Source organism: Cladophialophora immunda (genome assembly GCF_000835495.1).
Source record: "Cladophialophora immunda strain CBS 83496 unplaced genomic scaffold supercont1.1, whole genome shotgun sequence".
Lineage (NCBI taxonomy): Eukaryota > Fungi > Ascomycota > Eurotiomycetes > Chaetothyriales > Herpotrichiellaceae > Cladophialophora > Cladophialophora immunda.
Genome location: NW_015622541.1, coordinates 6571312 through 6586781, shown reverse-complemented (window position 1 = coordinate 6586781; position 15470 = coordinate 6571312). Strand labels below are relative to the sequence as shown.

The window sequence follows — 15470 nt, the reverse complement described above, 5'->3', positions numbered from 1 at the left end:
TTCTCTCCCTATTGCGAATCCAATTTTTCGTCCGTTCGAAGAGTGGTCATTTCTCCCCGTAGATACGCAGGCGGGCGGGCGGGCGGGCGGGCATCTCAGCAGGAAGACAGCGAGAGGCTGACGACCTCTATGTGCACACCCACACCTGGACGGCTGGTTACCCAGAGTTTACTTATATAGCCAAGCTAGAGAGCTATTGAGGGATATGGATGGACGCATGTTACTTTAGTTCTAGTGCTCTGCTTGACTGGAGGCCCACTTCCCTTCTTCCCCTTCGTTGCCTTTCCTGGTTTCCCTCACCATCTCCTTTTATCACGCGGTTTTCTTTCTTGCGAGTTCAAGCATAAGCCCGCCCTTCGACCGGGTCCGTCACCTCGCTGGCGGAGAAGCCGCAATGTCCCAGGCCACTGCGGGGCGAGGCCAATTCATATCGACGGGCGCTGCTCTGATCCGCGTTCTCCAAAGAACCAGCGTCCGTAGGTGGACGCGTTGCGTCGTCGTCTTGCTCGCCATCTCCGCTACGGCCGCTATCATCACGGCGTCGTGGATCCAATGGTTGTAGTAAGGATGCTCCCGCACCACGGGTTCCATCCCCGTCTTCATCATCTGCGGTATTGTCATTGTCGTCCTCGTTGGCATTTGTAACATCACTCTCCACCGCCGGCTCGGGCATCGTGGTTGAACTGCGTCTGGAACCGAGTCTCTGTCCGGACGTGGCAGTCTCGGTGATGCCCTGCTCGATGGCGGTCGGCCGGGTTTGACTTCTGGGCAGGAGCGACGCATCCACATTTGAATCCGAATCCGAGTCCGAATCCGAAGGTGCACCGTCGCTAAGGCTCCTCACCACAGGCGTGGGTGTAGACTTCTCCCCATTCATCAGAGACGGCCGTGTGCTTGACACGTCGTTGCGACGATAATAACCGGGTATTTCTCCCCACCTGAGCGGTTGCTGTGATATCGGCACCGGCGTGGACGCCGATGTTGGCATTTTCCCTCCATCATGCACCTCCGCAACAGCAGAGTCACCATCACGAGAATGACAGGCCGCCGCCATGGCCAGGCTGCAACTCCCAGCGATCGGCATGCCCGTGCGGAATCTCGCCCCGAATCCAAACCCCAGCAACACCCCTATCAGAAGCACGCCCAGGGAAATCGTAAAGATAATCGCAATGGGCGAGTACCCACAAGTCACGAGGTGGCCGACGGTACCGGGCAGCGACGCAATCGGAGCACCCGTGTAATCCAGCATCGAGACGTTGACGACAAAGATACTCTGTGAAGCCAGCCAATGGAGCAGTAGACTAGCCATGGTCAGTGGAACGCTGAAGCGGAAGGGAAGTTGGAGGTAATATCCAGATCGCTGTACGCCCTCGCGTTGCGAGGAGGAGATGCGTAGACCCTTGCGGCGGACGGAGTACGAGTTCCATTCGCTGGCGAGCAGCATGCATGTGAACATGCCGTTGTAGGTGAAGTATAAGAGTGAGAGGATCAGTTGGGGGATGTTGGCGAGGACGACGCTGGCCATGAGCGCGGTCTTGCCGGATTGCTCCACGGCGTCGTTTTGCATCAGGGTGCGCCCTGACGGGGTGCCAAGTCCGATCGACCATAATGAGGAGAGGGACCTCGACCCGACTATTGCTGTGATGCCACGGCCGAGAAACACCGCGGCAGCGGTTAAACCTCCAATGTAAAGAAGCAAACATATCGCCCATCGACGCACGCTGACGGCTTTTGACCAGCGTTGACGCGCTTTTCCGGGATACAGTGTGGTTCGCTGGCTTGCTTGATCATGCAACAAGGCCCTTCCTAGCTTCTTGATCTTTGAAGCACTGAGTAGAGACATTCCCTTGGAGACACTGTCTGGGTTCTCCAAGAAGCTGGCAACAGCGTCGCCCATGGTTAGAAGGGGAGGATCGCTTCTCTTGAACGCAGTCAGCGCGGTCAAACCCATCATGATCAATTTGACAAAATTCAGAACCACCACCAAAATCGCAATATCCATGCTGAACCGTAGACTACACTGTTCCTGTGTCGGTTGCGCAAGACAATACTGTACCGGTGGTCCCAAGGGAGCCCAGGTGGAGTTGGACAGCGTCTGCTTGAGGATCTGCGGGTCGTCGCAAGGTAGGTCGCACGAATCCTGAGGCCCAAGAGCTGTTCCGTCCATAGCTACCAATCTTCGTTAGCCTATGCGTTACCTTTGGGACAACTCGGAGAGACGGAGAGACAGAGAGTGCGCCAGCAGAGTTTGGCTTTGGGATACGATGCAACTTACAACAAGTCCAGGCAAAGGCCTGGGTTCCTCCACAGGTGAAATCCGAGACGAATTCCGCGCGGAGAAAGCTCACCACTCGGGTGGCAGTGTCGACGACATCGGCACCGACGTTGGAATCGGAGACAAGAAGAACGTTGCGATGATCTGATTGAAACGTCTTAATGTATTCCGTCCTACATTGCTCTGTGGTCAGGTTGACGAGTTTGTTAGAGTTGGCTTCGTCACGTAGCTGGCTGGCAATTTCAGGGATGGTCTCCGAGGGTTCGTCCTCGACTCCGGCGGGCCGGATGCCACTACGTAGGATATAGGACACGTCGACGTAGTCAAAACTGCTGGTCTGGTTGGATTCAAGGAAGGCGCGGTCGACAGAGAAGACGGCATAGTTGTTCGAGGAGGTGGATACGAAGACGGCGGAGTTGTAGCTGCAACAGATCAACCGTTTGAGCGTGAGGAAGGGTGGACAGCGACTTTAGACGTACAAGAGATGTAAAGACAGTGACGATAAGCCGAGTAGCAACCACAGGAACAGTCTTCTTCGCGAGATCCATCTGAGATTGCGGATGCTCAGGACGCCAATGTCGAGCCACCTTCCCGCGCGATGTGCAGAATCGACGTCTGATCTTGTGGGAGCCGACAGGCACTGCATGCAATAGTTGCTCCCATTCAGCAAGATCGTGCTTAGCAAGTTGATCACCAGATGCGCCCACTTGTTCAGTTGTTGGATGTTGGTACATTGGTCGTTGTCAGTGCCTTTGCGGAGGACGACGGTGCCATCGTCTGTCAGGTCGTTTCGAAATTTTGCTGCCCAAATCAAGACCCCGAGATTGACGGCCAGGACAACGGTGCAGAAGATGCCGAAGAGCAACGCACCTCTTGTCCAACCGCCCGGCAACATCGTCCCTCAAGAGGGCGAGAAGTATGATGAGATTATAAGACGGGGCGACGGTCCGAGGCTTGCAGCGGAACGATCCAGTACGTAACTCTGGACATGATCGAGTCCGAGCTGGACCGCACACCGAACGGCACAAGCGATGATATGACGGTTCGAGGAGGTACTGTCAATCTGAGTTTAGGAGTGAGGCTGAGATTTATCTGTTCTTCCATCCTGTCCAGACCCTCACTCCCTTGCACCGGCTCGTAGTCAACGAGCGCCAGTCAAGCAATAGCCGAACGCCACAGTTCTAGACCGGGCTCTTGGGCCACGAACGGGGGGACTTTTCAGAATCTGGCACCAGTCGCTCAGCCGCAATAGGGGATCTGGTTCATGATCTGTTAGCCTGCCTTCTGCGCTAAATGCTTGTGGGAGGGGAGGAGATCGAACCCATGGCCCAGATCTCTGGATCGGTCGAGACCCCTGCAACAGTGACATCCTGATCGAAGTTGTATGGAGGCCCGCTTGAGAAGATGTCAATCGAGGTCGGCGGGACAAAAGCAGCTATAGGGTCTTGCGAGAGGCATCTGAGACATGTGTACGAGTGGGAAGAGTACGTAGTATAGACATGGAATTGTGATGGCTGCGTGGTGGTTGAATCAGTATCGCGCAGGATGGCTGGGCAAGTTTTCGTTCCAAGATGTGGGCGAAAGAGGCTGAAAGTCAGTTCCTCATCCCAACTTCACCGCCCAAGCGAGGCTCGGCGCCACAGACCACACGGCTTGCTTCATTTCCCCGAGCCTCCAAGTACAGAATTCACGCATATATCAATAGTGGTTGAATCTATTGTCGGCTGAGGGGACTTCTTTCTATCCTTGCCCTATCTAAACACCCTTCATGCATTGCCCAAACCCCAAAAACCCAGGTATCAGTACATACAGGAACCTCGAGAATGCAGTTCAGCCTTCAAAGACACTATGATTCATCTCGATGCCATAGTCCTTCGCCATGCCCCTCATGAGCTGGTCCACATCATCGTCCATGCCCTTACCTCTCCCCAGCGCTTGTTTGAGCTTCGCATACCAAAAATACGCATCTGATGCCCACAAGACCAACTTGAACATTAAATGGCTCCCGAAAAACTTCCATCTCTCCGCAAATGTCAGCTGTTGATCCTCGGCCAGTGCCCTGGAGGCCCAATTGCCCGTAATTTTGATGCGGTTGACGGGGCTGCCCAAGTACTGATTGTTGCCTTGAACAATGCGCATGTTTCGACCAATGAAGATCAATTCGCGAGGCCATTTGGTTTCATCCGCCAGAATTTCTTTGATGCCCTTGCGCATGGCCTGTTGCAACTCGTACTGGCGCCTTTTCTTCTCGTGTTCCGATATACCCCTCAGGCGAGTCGTTACCGAGCGGTCCCCTCCTTCATAGGGGCGCATAAGAGCCGCTGACGCAAAGATCTCGGCGTTGTTGATGCCCCATTGGCTGACGACTTCCTTGAGGGTCTTGTTGTCGAACGTCATCAGGGATTTCCAAAAAAGGGAATACTGATGCCGGAACGAAGGGGACATGTTGATGTATAGGCCGTGGTCAATCAGGACAAGTTCAGAATGGCCGTTGGGGAGGCGTCGAACGAAGATATTTCCTGGATGAGGATCACAGTGCACCTTGCCCCAGAGAAACATCTGTGCAGAGAAGAGGTCGACCATGGTTGTCATGACTTCTTTGAGATCAAGACCGAGACCACCTTTGCCGTTCTGGCCTCTCCACCATGTCCTGTCCGGCTTGAGTTCTTCGTTGTACGAACGGGCTTTTTCCTGCAGAGTGGTGATGGGAGCTTGAGGCGGATCAAGCGGAGTGCCGTGGCAGCCTGGACTGCCGGTTCGCCAGCCTCCCTGCCAAGGTCGAGTGATGGACTCCTTATCCCACAGACGCACGCCCTCAACCCATTCAGCCGTCATGACTCGCTTGGTGGTGAGATCGTCGTAAATCTTGGGAATGTAGACTCTATCCCGTAACCGGGGTTCGCCCTTGATGAGTTTGGCCATTTCCTTGGAGTTGTTCGCCTCGCTCTCGAAATCACATTCCAGTAGCAGTCTTTCCGTGATATAGGGAACAAGCGAGTAGAGCGGCAGGTCAAACCACCAAGTATAGATCCGAGTCACCACCTTGAAGGCCCACAGATCCCACCCGACCTGCTGAGCGATCTCCCTCTTCTGTATTTTGATGGCCACTTCTCGTCCGTCTTTCAGCCTTGCCCAGTGTACTTGTGCCACGCTCGCGCTTGCCCGGGCCTTTCTCTCCATAACACCGGCATCAGGATCACCATCGAAGGAGATCCCAAATACCTCCTCAGGCGTTCGACCGCCAAAGTCCTCCATGATAACCCGTCGCACGTCCTCCCAGTCATTCTGCGGTGCATCGTCAAACATCTTGGAGAACATTTTCTGGAATTCTGGAGGCAAGATGGCCGTCTGCATGGCAATGGCCTGACCAATCTTGAGGTACAACCCGCCATTTGTCCGTAGGAGATGGAACAGCCTGGTCGCATTACGGGCATGTACTTCGGTAATGTCATTGGCAAACCACGGATCCTCTCGAAAGTTGATCTTGTAGTCCAGAGCGGCAATCAAGCCCATGGTAAAAGTGCGGACACTTCTCGTGAGACTGGAAGCGTAGTATCTCTTGTCCACCACATATACCACAGTCCCGCCGAGGAACAAATATGCGAATCTGCGCGCCCATTTTCTCGTCCTCTTGTATTGTCTGGCCGGGACGGCTTTCCCTAGGGATGCAGGTGTCGGGGGTGCAAAGGCGCCGCGGAGACTCGTCAGAGAAAATGACCGCAGAGGCTGCTGTGGAGAAATCCGCCACGAGGGCAGACGACGAGTAGTAGGTCGAGGAGGGGCGAGGTGGGAAAAGCATTGGGCGCAGATGCGCCTTGCTGCTATTGTCATGAGGAGACGGCCGGGCTGGTGATGACCATGACGAAGAGTTGAGGAAGTCAGGGCACGCGATAGAATAGAGATCTGCCTGGGGAACCCAGAAAATTTGTGGTTCTTCTGGCGATATCGATGACGAGCATGCGGCACATTTCCAGATCGATCTTCGGGCCGGATCTTGAGTTGCGCCGAGCAGCTGCAGCGGGATGGATCTTCATCCCAAACCCCTGGAGGGTTCGCCGGTACAGATGATTTGTTTGACGAGACATTCATTCCTCATTACCTATTCTTGCTGTTCTACAGCGCTCAGAGTCTTCATACTGGATCAGGCAGTCCATGAAGCACCTCTTGCATCTGCTCGATACCCTTGGATCAAGTCTGTCACCCAGGCATGCACTGCTCGCTGCTATCCGAGATAGCGACTGCGCAAAACGGTGACAAATCCTGGATACCACAATTCATCCTCTTCATCTTCTTCATCTCTCCTTCTCTCCCCCTTTGTCCTATAGTGAACTGCTTCTAACCAACTCAATACAGAAATCGGCACAGAAACGTCCCTCCACCGTCTTCATGTGTGCCCAGACCTCTCTCTTGACCTCCTCCTCCACACTGCGCCCATAGCGCTCTTTATACACTGCCTTGACCCTTTCCAGATGTTTGGGCTCCCAGTGCATTCTGACAAGCCTTGAGATCAAAAGCTCAGTGCGTTCTTTGCCCGGCGCTGTCTCACTGATGGCCTGGTGTAAAAGAAGTGCGTCGCGCATGGGACGGTTCAATGCACCATTCAGGATGTGTGCCAATGTCTCACCAACCAAATTTCTCGACTTGGTGATCATCTGCCTCGCAAAGTTGACGCCGTACGTTCGCTCAAACAGCCTGAGAACTTCACGTAGATGAGCATCGCTCCGCAGTACGATGATCTTGATCATATCCGTCTCTCCGCCCTTCGACTCCAAGGCTTCGGCCAGATGCACCACATCTTCCTTGATGAGCCTGATGTCCAGAGGGGATGATTCCGGCATTCGTCTCTCCTCAAGGGCCAACAAGATAGCCACTCGGAACTTGTCAGCTTTGAGTTCTGTACGGATACATTTCTCGAGGTCATCGCTGTATTTCTTGTCCTTGAAGCAGTTCTTGATCTCGCGGATGTCGCTATTTGAGCGGCCCATCAGACTCTCAATCAACAACTCTCGCCGGGAAGCACCCCCTTGGTACCATGAGTTTGCCCAATATGCCTCGCTTTCCCATCGGCCCAAGGCGGTCGCATAGCACGCTTTCCCCAGATTCCCCGGAATACGCATTTTGATGTGCTTGGCCATGTTGATCCCTTGCCCGCTCACCTTGGCGTGATTCTTGTACTCCGCCCTCAGAGCCAGCAGATCGTCCGTCGAAAGCCGTGGCAATATCTGTACAAGCGGTCGTGGGTCTGGTGGAGACCGTGTGCCTGCCAGAGCAGCGGCGATCCGTTTGGCATCTTCAGTAGGGTCGTAGAAGGAGACGGTCTTCCTTCTCCCGCTACCACCTCCTGGCGACAATATGCTCCTGGAGGGTGAGCGGTCCCGGTTGGCACTACCTGGTTCGCGGACTTCAACATCCAAATTGGTGTCGATCTTGGATAGCCGACGCGGCCGGACTTCACGGGTCGTTTCAGCTAGACTGGCACTCTTGTTGTGTCCCTTTGTGTACTTTTCCTTTTCCTTTTCGAGCTGACGGATCTTTCGTTTCAGCTCAGCATCCGAGTCCCCATCGTCGTCATCTTGATCAAGCTCGAGATCAGACAAATCCGAGTCGCCTTTGTGGTTTGCCAGGACCAAGGCTGACGGCATAGGTGAAATGGATTGATAGGTCCCCTTGTATGCTTCGAGTAATGGCGAAGGAGGAGGCTTGTTACCGTCACGAGAGTTGTACTGCGCCACGCCTAATGTTGCAGCACCCAGCGCGGCTCCTCCTACCGCCAAAGTTGGCATTCTCTTGGTCACCTCTTCTGGTGAAGAACCGTATTTGTCCTTATCACGTCTCCGGTCGCTCTTAGCATACCTGTCATAGTCGTCGTGGTAATCCCTGCCTTTAGGTTCTCGAGTCTCATATCTGTCGTTGTCATATTTCTTATCCCTTGGAGTGCGTGTCTCATACTTGCTACTCCTGTAGTCGTTGTCATTATCCTTAGCATCCTTGGTGCGGGAGCGTTCGTAGTCTGATGGCCGAGATCGCTCGTATTCCGGTCTTCGTGGTGCGATTTCACTTGGGTCTGCATATTTGTACTGCTCGAGATTGGCGTACTGGGGACCGCCAGAACCGCCATAAGAACTCGTCCGTTTTGCAGCAGGAACTGGGCCACCACCATTGTATGCTCCTGGAGCAGAGTACCGAGGGTCGCTAGGAGTGTAGCTCATATGGCGAGCTGCTTCTGGCCGGATCTCGGCATAGGACCCCGGCGGATAACCATGTGCCCCATGACCATTCTGGTAGTTGGAATCTTTGTCTCTGTATCTGCGACGGGCGTCTGAGTCGCTCTCCTCTGCTGAATCGTCGTCTTTCCTCCTGCTAGATTTTTCTCGCTTCTCTCTGCGTCGATCCGAGTCACTGTCGGACTTTTTCCTTCGTTCATATTTCCTGTCATCGTCCGAGGGAGTTATCTCTTGTACTCGCGGGTCCTTGCTTGACCTGTAAGAGCGATATTTGTCCTCCTCGTTGCTCTCGTCCACATATTTCTTCGAGCTTCTCTTACTGCTGCGGCGGTCTTGCTCGTCTTCCTCGTCGTAGTACTTTTTGCTAGACCGTCTGTCCTTGTACCCACGATCTTGCTCCGGCTCGTCCTGTGGTTCGGCGTATCTCCTGCTCGATCGCTTGCTGCTGTACTCATCGTCCGAGTCCCGGTCTCGGACGTCGCGTGAGCGCGACCTCGATCGATCTCTGTCGCGGCCGCTTGGAGATTTCGACCTGGACCGGCGGTCGTCCCGCACATCGAGCATTGAGGACGACATCTTCGACGACGTACACTGGCTACTGTCGCAATGGCTTCCTGTGCACAATTATCCAGTTCTCGCAGACAGCCAAACTGAAGCTGAGGACTGGTGGCTAAGTAGCAAGTGCCAGCAAGTCATGCGGCTCCTTTTAATTAGGATTGCTTCCTTTGCTGGCACGCGTAACGCTCAATCCATTTGAAACGCACAATTGGCTGGCACCGTCATAACGGCCCCCAAACCTACCTGGACACTGTGCATTAGGCTTGCAGATACGAAAAACAGGGGGGCTAGTAAGGCTTCAACATGGGTCACCAGTGTGCATCTTGCCGAATTGGTGGGTTGCGAGGTTTCAGCTTTGATCGGTCAACCCGGAGTCCCCCGCAGCTTTTTGTGCTGCGCAGTGACCAAACTTGGAGACTGCTTTTGACTATTTACTCTTTGACAACTTCATTACATTTCAAGCATTGCGACTCGCTGCAGCTCCAGAAAGTCTGCTCTCTCTATTCTCCCATGTGTCGGCGCAAGATGGCCCGAAGCTGTTGTACTCGTGCAGCCTGTACACCCTACGGCGCTCTCCCCGCAGTCGGCCTGAATAGCTCTGTGCGAGCTGCATATTGCAAAGCGGCCGGCCCTCGTTCTCTTCCAGAGGAAAACTCTCGATTTGAGAGACGATAAGTACGACGACCAGGCGTCCAGGATATTGGGAAAAGATATAGACACAAAGACCGTTCTCTTCTGAGCTTGTGGCATCTTCCAAAATGTTTCTTCCACGAACACCGCGCCCTCTCCTTACCTCTCTTTCGTGGGCCCCACGACTCAAGGCCCCGTGTGACATGTCCCTATCCCCCCGGCGCACCCTCAAGACCCTCCCCCTCTTCTCACTGGAAGACAAAACATGCATTGTGACTGGATCCGCACGAGGATTGGGAAAAGAATTTCTCACGGCCTTTGCTCTCTCCGGCGCCAAAGGAGCCTGCATTGACTTGTCCATGAAGGATTGCGAATCGTCCATCGCCTCTATAGCGTCTCAAGTCCGAGACGCGTACCCGAATGACCCTGTCCCAGAACTTCGTGCCTACGAGTGCAATGCCACGATCGAATCGGACGTGAAGACCACGTGGGCAAAAATCGTGGAGGACTTTGGGAAAGTCGATGTCCTTGTCACAGCTGCAGGAATCGTAGATAACGTCGAGGCCGAGAATTATGAATATGCCCGGTGGCGAAAGATGCTAGACATCAACATTGAGCAAGTTATCCCACCCTTCGTCATCTACATGGTACAATCATCAAGTGGAGCTGACTGAGGGCTCTCTCACAGCGGTTCATGGCTTTTCGCCCGAGAGGCCGGCAAGCACATGCTCCAGCACAACATCCACGGCTCTATAATCCTGATTGCATCCATGTCCGCGACGATCTGTGTCCGTCCCCAGAAGCAGGCTGCATATAACACCTCGAAGGGCGCGGTGCAGATGCTCTCCAAGTCGCTGGCAACTGAATGGGGCCCAAGAGGCATCAGAGTCAACAGTCTTAGCCCAGGCTACATGAAGACAGATCTTATAAAGGGATTGTTGGAAAACGAAGGGAAAGAGCTTGTGAACAACTGGGAAAAGGACATTCCCATGGGAAGGATGGCGGAGCCGCATGAGCTGAGAGGCACGATTGTTTGGATGGCCAGTGACGCCAGCAGTGTGAGGTTCACCTTTCCCTCGAGTTGCTGCGTCCTTTCGTGAAGGAGACATTTTCACTTGAGCTCGACAGGTTTGACCTCAGCTAACGTCGTGTTGTAGTATTTGAACGGAAGTGATGTGGTAAGTCTGCTTTTGTTTCTCCTCCACGGACTGGGGTGAGGGCTTTGCTAAGCTAGGCTCAAGATTGTAGATGGCGGCTATACTGCTTGGTGATCAAGGTGCCCCGCGGGGGGAGGGGGGTGGAACAGTTCAAAAAGCTCCAGGGCCTCAAGCTCTTGACGGGATAACGCTGGAAACCACACACCAGCCTACGAAGGTCCGGAAATGTGACGGCTGAGGGATCTGCTTTGCGAGAGAGATAGAACCTTACTGGAGAGTGTATGTGTGGTAAGGACAGCAGTCAAATGGAAGCATTCCCGGGTACAACGCACGACAACAGGACCAGCACACCATGATTGTTCCTGTGCCAATATACGAAGAGAATGATATGGAAACACGAACTTGAAGAACAGGGATTTTGGGCATTCACGTCCTTTGATTGACAGTAGAGCTACCTGCATAGCCTATGATGGACATGAAATCATTCTATCATTTCATAAACACGGCCCGATTTCGAGTCAAGTGACCGTGCTCCTTTTCGTCAAAGCCAGTAGTACCCCGAAACGTAGCAAGTACACGTTGGTGTCGTATGAAGGAATCGCTGAGAAGGACAAGACCGTTGATGATGGCAAGAATTAACCGCGCGGAAACCATGAAATCTCCAGGGTCAGGAGTAGATTTTAAATCCCGCAATTCATGAACCGTGGAATGGAAGCCAGCTCCTGAAGGTGAACATTCCACAACCTCCGCCACAAGAAACAATACCACTGTGAGATGGATTGGATTAATTCCTGTGCAAGACATCTATTTCTTGCCAGCCTTGACAGCAGCCTGAACGAAAGTTAGATTCTGAAGGTGAGACATTGCGAAACCGCGGGTTAGCTTACCTTGGTGACCTTGCCACCACCCTTCTCGGTCTTCTGGACGGATTTGATGACACCGACGGCGACGGTCTGACGCATGTCACGGACGGCGAAACGACCAAGAGGTGGGTAGTCGGTGAAGGCCTCAACGCACATGGGCTTGCTAGGAACCATCTTCACGATGGCAGCATCACCAGACTTGATGAACTTGGGGTTGTTTTCCATGGACTTGCCGGTACGACGATCGATCTTCTCGAGGAGCTCGGCGAACTTGCAGGCAATGTGGGCGGTGTGGCAATCCAAGACGGGAGCGTAACCAGCGCCAACTTGGCCGGGGTGGTTGAGGACGATGACCTGGGCGTTGAAGGAGTCGGCACCCTTAGGGGGGTCGTTCTTGGAGTCACCGCAGACGTTGCCACGACGAACCTCCTTGACGGAGACGTTCTTGACGTTGAAGCCAACGTTGTCACCAGGAACACCCTCGACGAGCTGTTCGTGGTGCATTTCGACGGACTTGACTTCAGTGGTGACGTTGGCGGGAGCGAAGGTGACGACCATACCGGCCTTGATGGTACCGGTCTCAACACGACCGACGGGAACTGTGCCAATACCGGAGATCTTGTAGACATCCTGAAGAGGGAGACGGAGAGGCTTGTCGGTGGGACGGCTGGGAGGGTCAATGGCGTCGATGGCCTCGAGGAGGGTCTTGCCAGAAGCCTTGCCAGCCTTGGACTCCTTCTCCCAGCCCTTGTACCAGGGGCAGTTGGTGGAGACGTCGATCATGTTGTCACCGTTGAAGCCAGAGATGGGCACGAACGGGACAGACTTGGGGTTGAATCCGACCTTCTTGATGAAGTTGGAAGTCTCCTTGATGATTTCGTTGTAACGATCCTCAGACCACTTGGTGGTGTCCATTTTGTTGATGGCGACGATGAGCTGCTTGACACCCAGGGTGTAGGCGAGCAGAGCGTGCTCACGAGTCTGGCCATCCTTGGAGATACCAGCTTCGAACTCACCAGTACCAGCGGCAATGATGAGAATGGCACAATCAGCCTGGGAAGTACCAGTGATCATGTTCTTGATGAAGTCACGGTGACCGGGGGCGTCGATGACGGTGACATAGTACTTGGGGGTCTCGAACTTCCAGAGAGCGATATCGATGGTGATACCACGTTCACGTTCGGCCTTGAGCTTGTCCAACACCCAAGCATATTTGAAGGAACCCTTGCCGAGTTCAGCGGCTTCCTGTGGATGAGTTGTCAGTATCGGATCGGCTTGTGATAATATGTGGCAGGTCACGTGGCGAAGATTGTACCCCTCCCCCACCAAAATTTTTTAGATAGAGATTGTGGCAGGTCCAAAATGAGGGCAAACGAAGGGGGCGGTGGAAAGGATCAGGACGACATACCTTCTCGAACTTCTCGATGGTACGCTTGTCAATACCGCCGCACTTGTAGATCAAGTGACCTGTCTGGATGTGAGTACTTTGTGTGACTGCGGTCCTGTAGGCTTCCTCTTACCGGTGGTGGTGGACTTGCCAGAGTCGACGTGTCCGATGACGACGACGTTGATATGAGTCTTTTCCTTACTGAACAGATGATATACATGTCAGCGATGATCACTGATATCGAATGAAGGGTTGCTTCGACGATGGAAGACGAGCGCAGGCAGGTTTTTGGCAGGTTTGTGCTTACCCCATGGTGACGGATTGGAGGTTTTGCGATGGTTTGAATGAAGTCTTGTAGTTCTGTGGCAGATACTAGAAGATTTCGATGCGAATGCTCAGGTACCACGGCTTGCGTAGAGGTGCTGTCGACTGATTAGTCCTGGGTGATGGAAAGTGTAGGGGCAGGGTGAAGAACTCACTGAGCGACGAAGAAGGGAGAGAATCAAAGTCGGCGAGAGTGTGCGGAAGATTTTGTAGGCTGGCGGGCGAGGGACTGGGCTTGGCGTTGTGAGCCATTCAAGCCATCCAAGTGGCAGTGACTCAAAAAACCCGCGCTGAACCGTCTCGCCGTCACTCACCCTTCAGGTCTGTTCACCCTCCTGCGACCCTCAGCACAGCATTTTGCGGCCCAAGCCCCACTACTGCGCGAACTGCCATTCCTCATCTCAGGCTCGCAGGCTCTTAGGCTCTTCGGGCTCCTCACCATGCTCTTTCTCCGTCAGCCCACTGGCTGCATCTCCCATGATTGGCGAAGGAAATCAGAAAGCTTCGGCATGTGCTAGCGACTAGGGGAGATCCTGCAGGCTGCCACTGGTGCCAGTGTCGCCTCATACCAGCTCCAGCCAATTGGAATACGACAATCTGTTCAAAAATTCTCCCCGAGGCTGCCATATCTGTGGCAACCACTCTGCTATTTACCCACCAGCTACCAAGTTCGAGATGAGTTTGCCATCAAAGTCACCAGAGACTCTCCAGAACGATCGTCTTCCGGCAAATTTTCAGCATCCAAGCTTTTCTCTTTGTGACGGCTGAGTTCTTTTGACTTCGATAGCTCGCCTTCTCACGGAGTTAACGGTCATCAACTCCATCTGACTTGGGTCCAAAGACTTATGTGCACCCATGGCACCAGCGACTCCTGTGCGGTATCAATAGCACTGACTCATCCTGCGATTTGCGCTCCCCTGTATGCTCCATGCTTTTCTGGCGGCCTCTAGAAGTTATGCCCGAATGCCTTTGCTTTCCATGCTAGTCGCTGTCCAGTCATTCGCAGATCAGAGCATCATCCGCTCTGATATCAAGCTGTTAGCCGTTGCAGAGCGTAGGTCAAGGCGGCAGTCGGTCACGACAGCGATGCGCGACTTTTGACTCCAACCATTCGCCCCTCAAGTTGGCTATAGCGTTGATATGTGTGCGAGCTTTTCTCGCTCTTTGCTGCAGAGGCTCCCTTGACCGAAAAACCAGCCGTGTTCAAGGCAATTTTCTGCCAGGCGACCAAGTGTACCCTTGACCTAGTCCATTGCTTCCTCCTGTTCACCAAGGGGACTCGGTTGGGCCAGTTTCCCTGCACTTGACATCCGAGCGGGAAGATTAAACGCAGTCTGTTTTTGAGGAGACAATTGATATTGTATGATGTATCAGTATTCTCTCCACTGTTTTCCGCATTCAATACACTGCGCACCGTTAGTATCCGAACAAGGGGCTTGGGACCACATCACACCGTACCTTGAAGAAAGAGGTCGGTGGTTCGTCTGCACTTCGTGTCTGCAACTGATAAAAGTAGGCCTTCTTGGAGTCGCATTCCTCGTTCGGGCATCCTCCGGGAACTAGGAGGTGAACAATGTGAGTAACATGCTTCTCTTTCCCTCTTTGAATGTGAGCATATAGTACCTTCGTTGACTGGCAGATCAGACTGCTCTTCTCCGAGGATATCGTCCTTCTCTTTCTTCTTCATCCATGTGGGGTCGAAGTACTGCCGGTCGACGATGAACAGGTAAGGGCATGTCCTACAAGCAAACGCGTTGCGACCATGTGGAAATTTGTCATTTCCTGGTGCCCGTGCGAGTGTGAGGCAGTTGCAGCAGTATGGGCAGACTGGGTTTTAGCTCTGTTAACATTCGAATTCCAGGGATAGGGAGCGATTGCTTACACGTAGGAGCCATGGCTCAAAAGCCTCAACACTCGTTAACCGTCAAAGTGCGGTGATTGTTCCTGAGGAAATCATAGACACTGGGAGGGCACGTTCGAGTTGACAAAACTTGCAAACACAGCAAAAATGAAAGCGGAGGGCGAGGGGCACTCGGCAATTTTGCTTCACGA

The 15470-nt window shown here is 53.5% G+C and overlaps 6 protein-coding genes across 7 annotated transcripts; 1 reads left to right on the top strand and 5 right to left on the bottom strand.

Annotated features, from left to right (window-relative positions):
- Positions 1 to 148: 148 nt before the first annotated feature.
- PV07_01937 (uncharacterized protein) lies at positions 149 to 3846 on the bottom strand. The gene is made up of 4 exons (XM_016388519.1): positions 3597 to 3846; positions 2755 to 3532; positions 2276 to 2697; positions 149 to 2169 (listed from the first exon to the last, which is right to left on the bottom strand). Exons 2-4 carry the CDS (start codon positions 3168 to 3170, stop codon positions 338 to 340), a joined length of 2670 nt encoding a protein of 889 aa, XP_016255447.1. The 5' UTR covers positions 3171 to 3532; positions 3597 to 3846; the 3' UTR covers positions 149 to 337.
- Positions 3847 to 3950: 104 nt separating this feature from the next.
- On the bottom strand, positions 3951 to 6212 carry PV07_01936 (uncharacterized protein). Its single transcript, XM_016388518.1, has one exon. The coding sequence runs from the start codon at positions 6104 to 6106 to the stop codon at positions 4106 to 4108; it is 2001 nt and encodes a 666-aa protein (XP_016255446.1). The 5' UTR covers positions 6107 to 6212; the 3' UTR covers positions 3951 to 4105.
- A 131-nt stretch (positions 6213 to 6343) lies between these two features.
- On the bottom strand, positions 6344 to 9363 carry PV07_01935 (uncharacterized protein). The gene has a single exon (XM_016388517.1). The coding sequence runs from the start codon at positions 9073 to 9075 to the stop codon at positions 6595 to 6597; it is 2481 nt and encodes an 826-aa protein (XP_016255445.1). The 5' UTR covers positions 9076 to 9363; the 3' UTR covers positions 6344 to 6594.
- Positions 9364 to 9520: 157 nt separating this feature from the next.
- Positions 9521 to 11317, top strand: PV07_01934. Of its 2 annotated transcripts, XM_016388515.1 has the most exons (4): positions 9521 to 10303; positions 10376 to 10745; positions 10845 to 10865; positions 10929 to 11317. In XM_016388515.1, exons 1-4 carry the CDS (start codon positions 9816 to 9818, stop codon positions 10956 to 10958), a joined length of 909 nt encoding a protein of 302 aa, XP_016255443.1. In that variant the 5' UTR covers positions 9521 to 9815; the 3' UTR covers positions 10959 to 11317. The 2 variants fall into 2 exon arrangements, with proteins under 2 accessions (XP_016255443.1, XP_016255444.1); XM_016388516.1 differs by having other exon boundaries at positions 10376 to 10865.
- PV07_01933 (elongation factor 1-alpha) lies at positions 11261 to 13571 on the bottom strand. The gene is made up of 5 exons (XM_016388514.1): positions 13402 to 13571; positions 13228 to 13295; positions 13116 to 13174; positions 11732 to 12952; positions 11261 to 11675 (listed from the first exon to the last, which is right to left on the bottom strand). The coding sequence occupies exons 1-5, from the start codon at positions 13404 to 13406 to the stop codon at positions 11649 to 11651; spliced, it is 1380 nt and encodes a 459-aa protein (XP_016255442.1). The 5' UTR covers positions 13407 to 13571; the 3' UTR covers positions 11261 to 11648.
- Positions 13572 to 13975: 404 nt separating this feature from the next.
- Positions 13976 to 15404, bottom strand: PV07_01932 (uncharacterized protein). The gene is made up of 4 exons (XM_016388513.1): positions 15301 to 15404; positions 15042 to 15245; positions 14877 to 14977; positions 13976 to 14824 (listed from the first exon to the last, which is right to left on the bottom strand). Exons 1-4 carry the CDS (start codon positions 15311 to 15313, stop codon positions 14789 to 14791), a joined length of 354 nt encoding a protein of 117 aa, XP_016255441.1. The 5' UTR covers positions 15314 to 15404; the 3' UTR covers positions 13976 to 14788.
- Between the last annotated feature and the right edge of the window lie 66 nt (positions 15405 to 15470).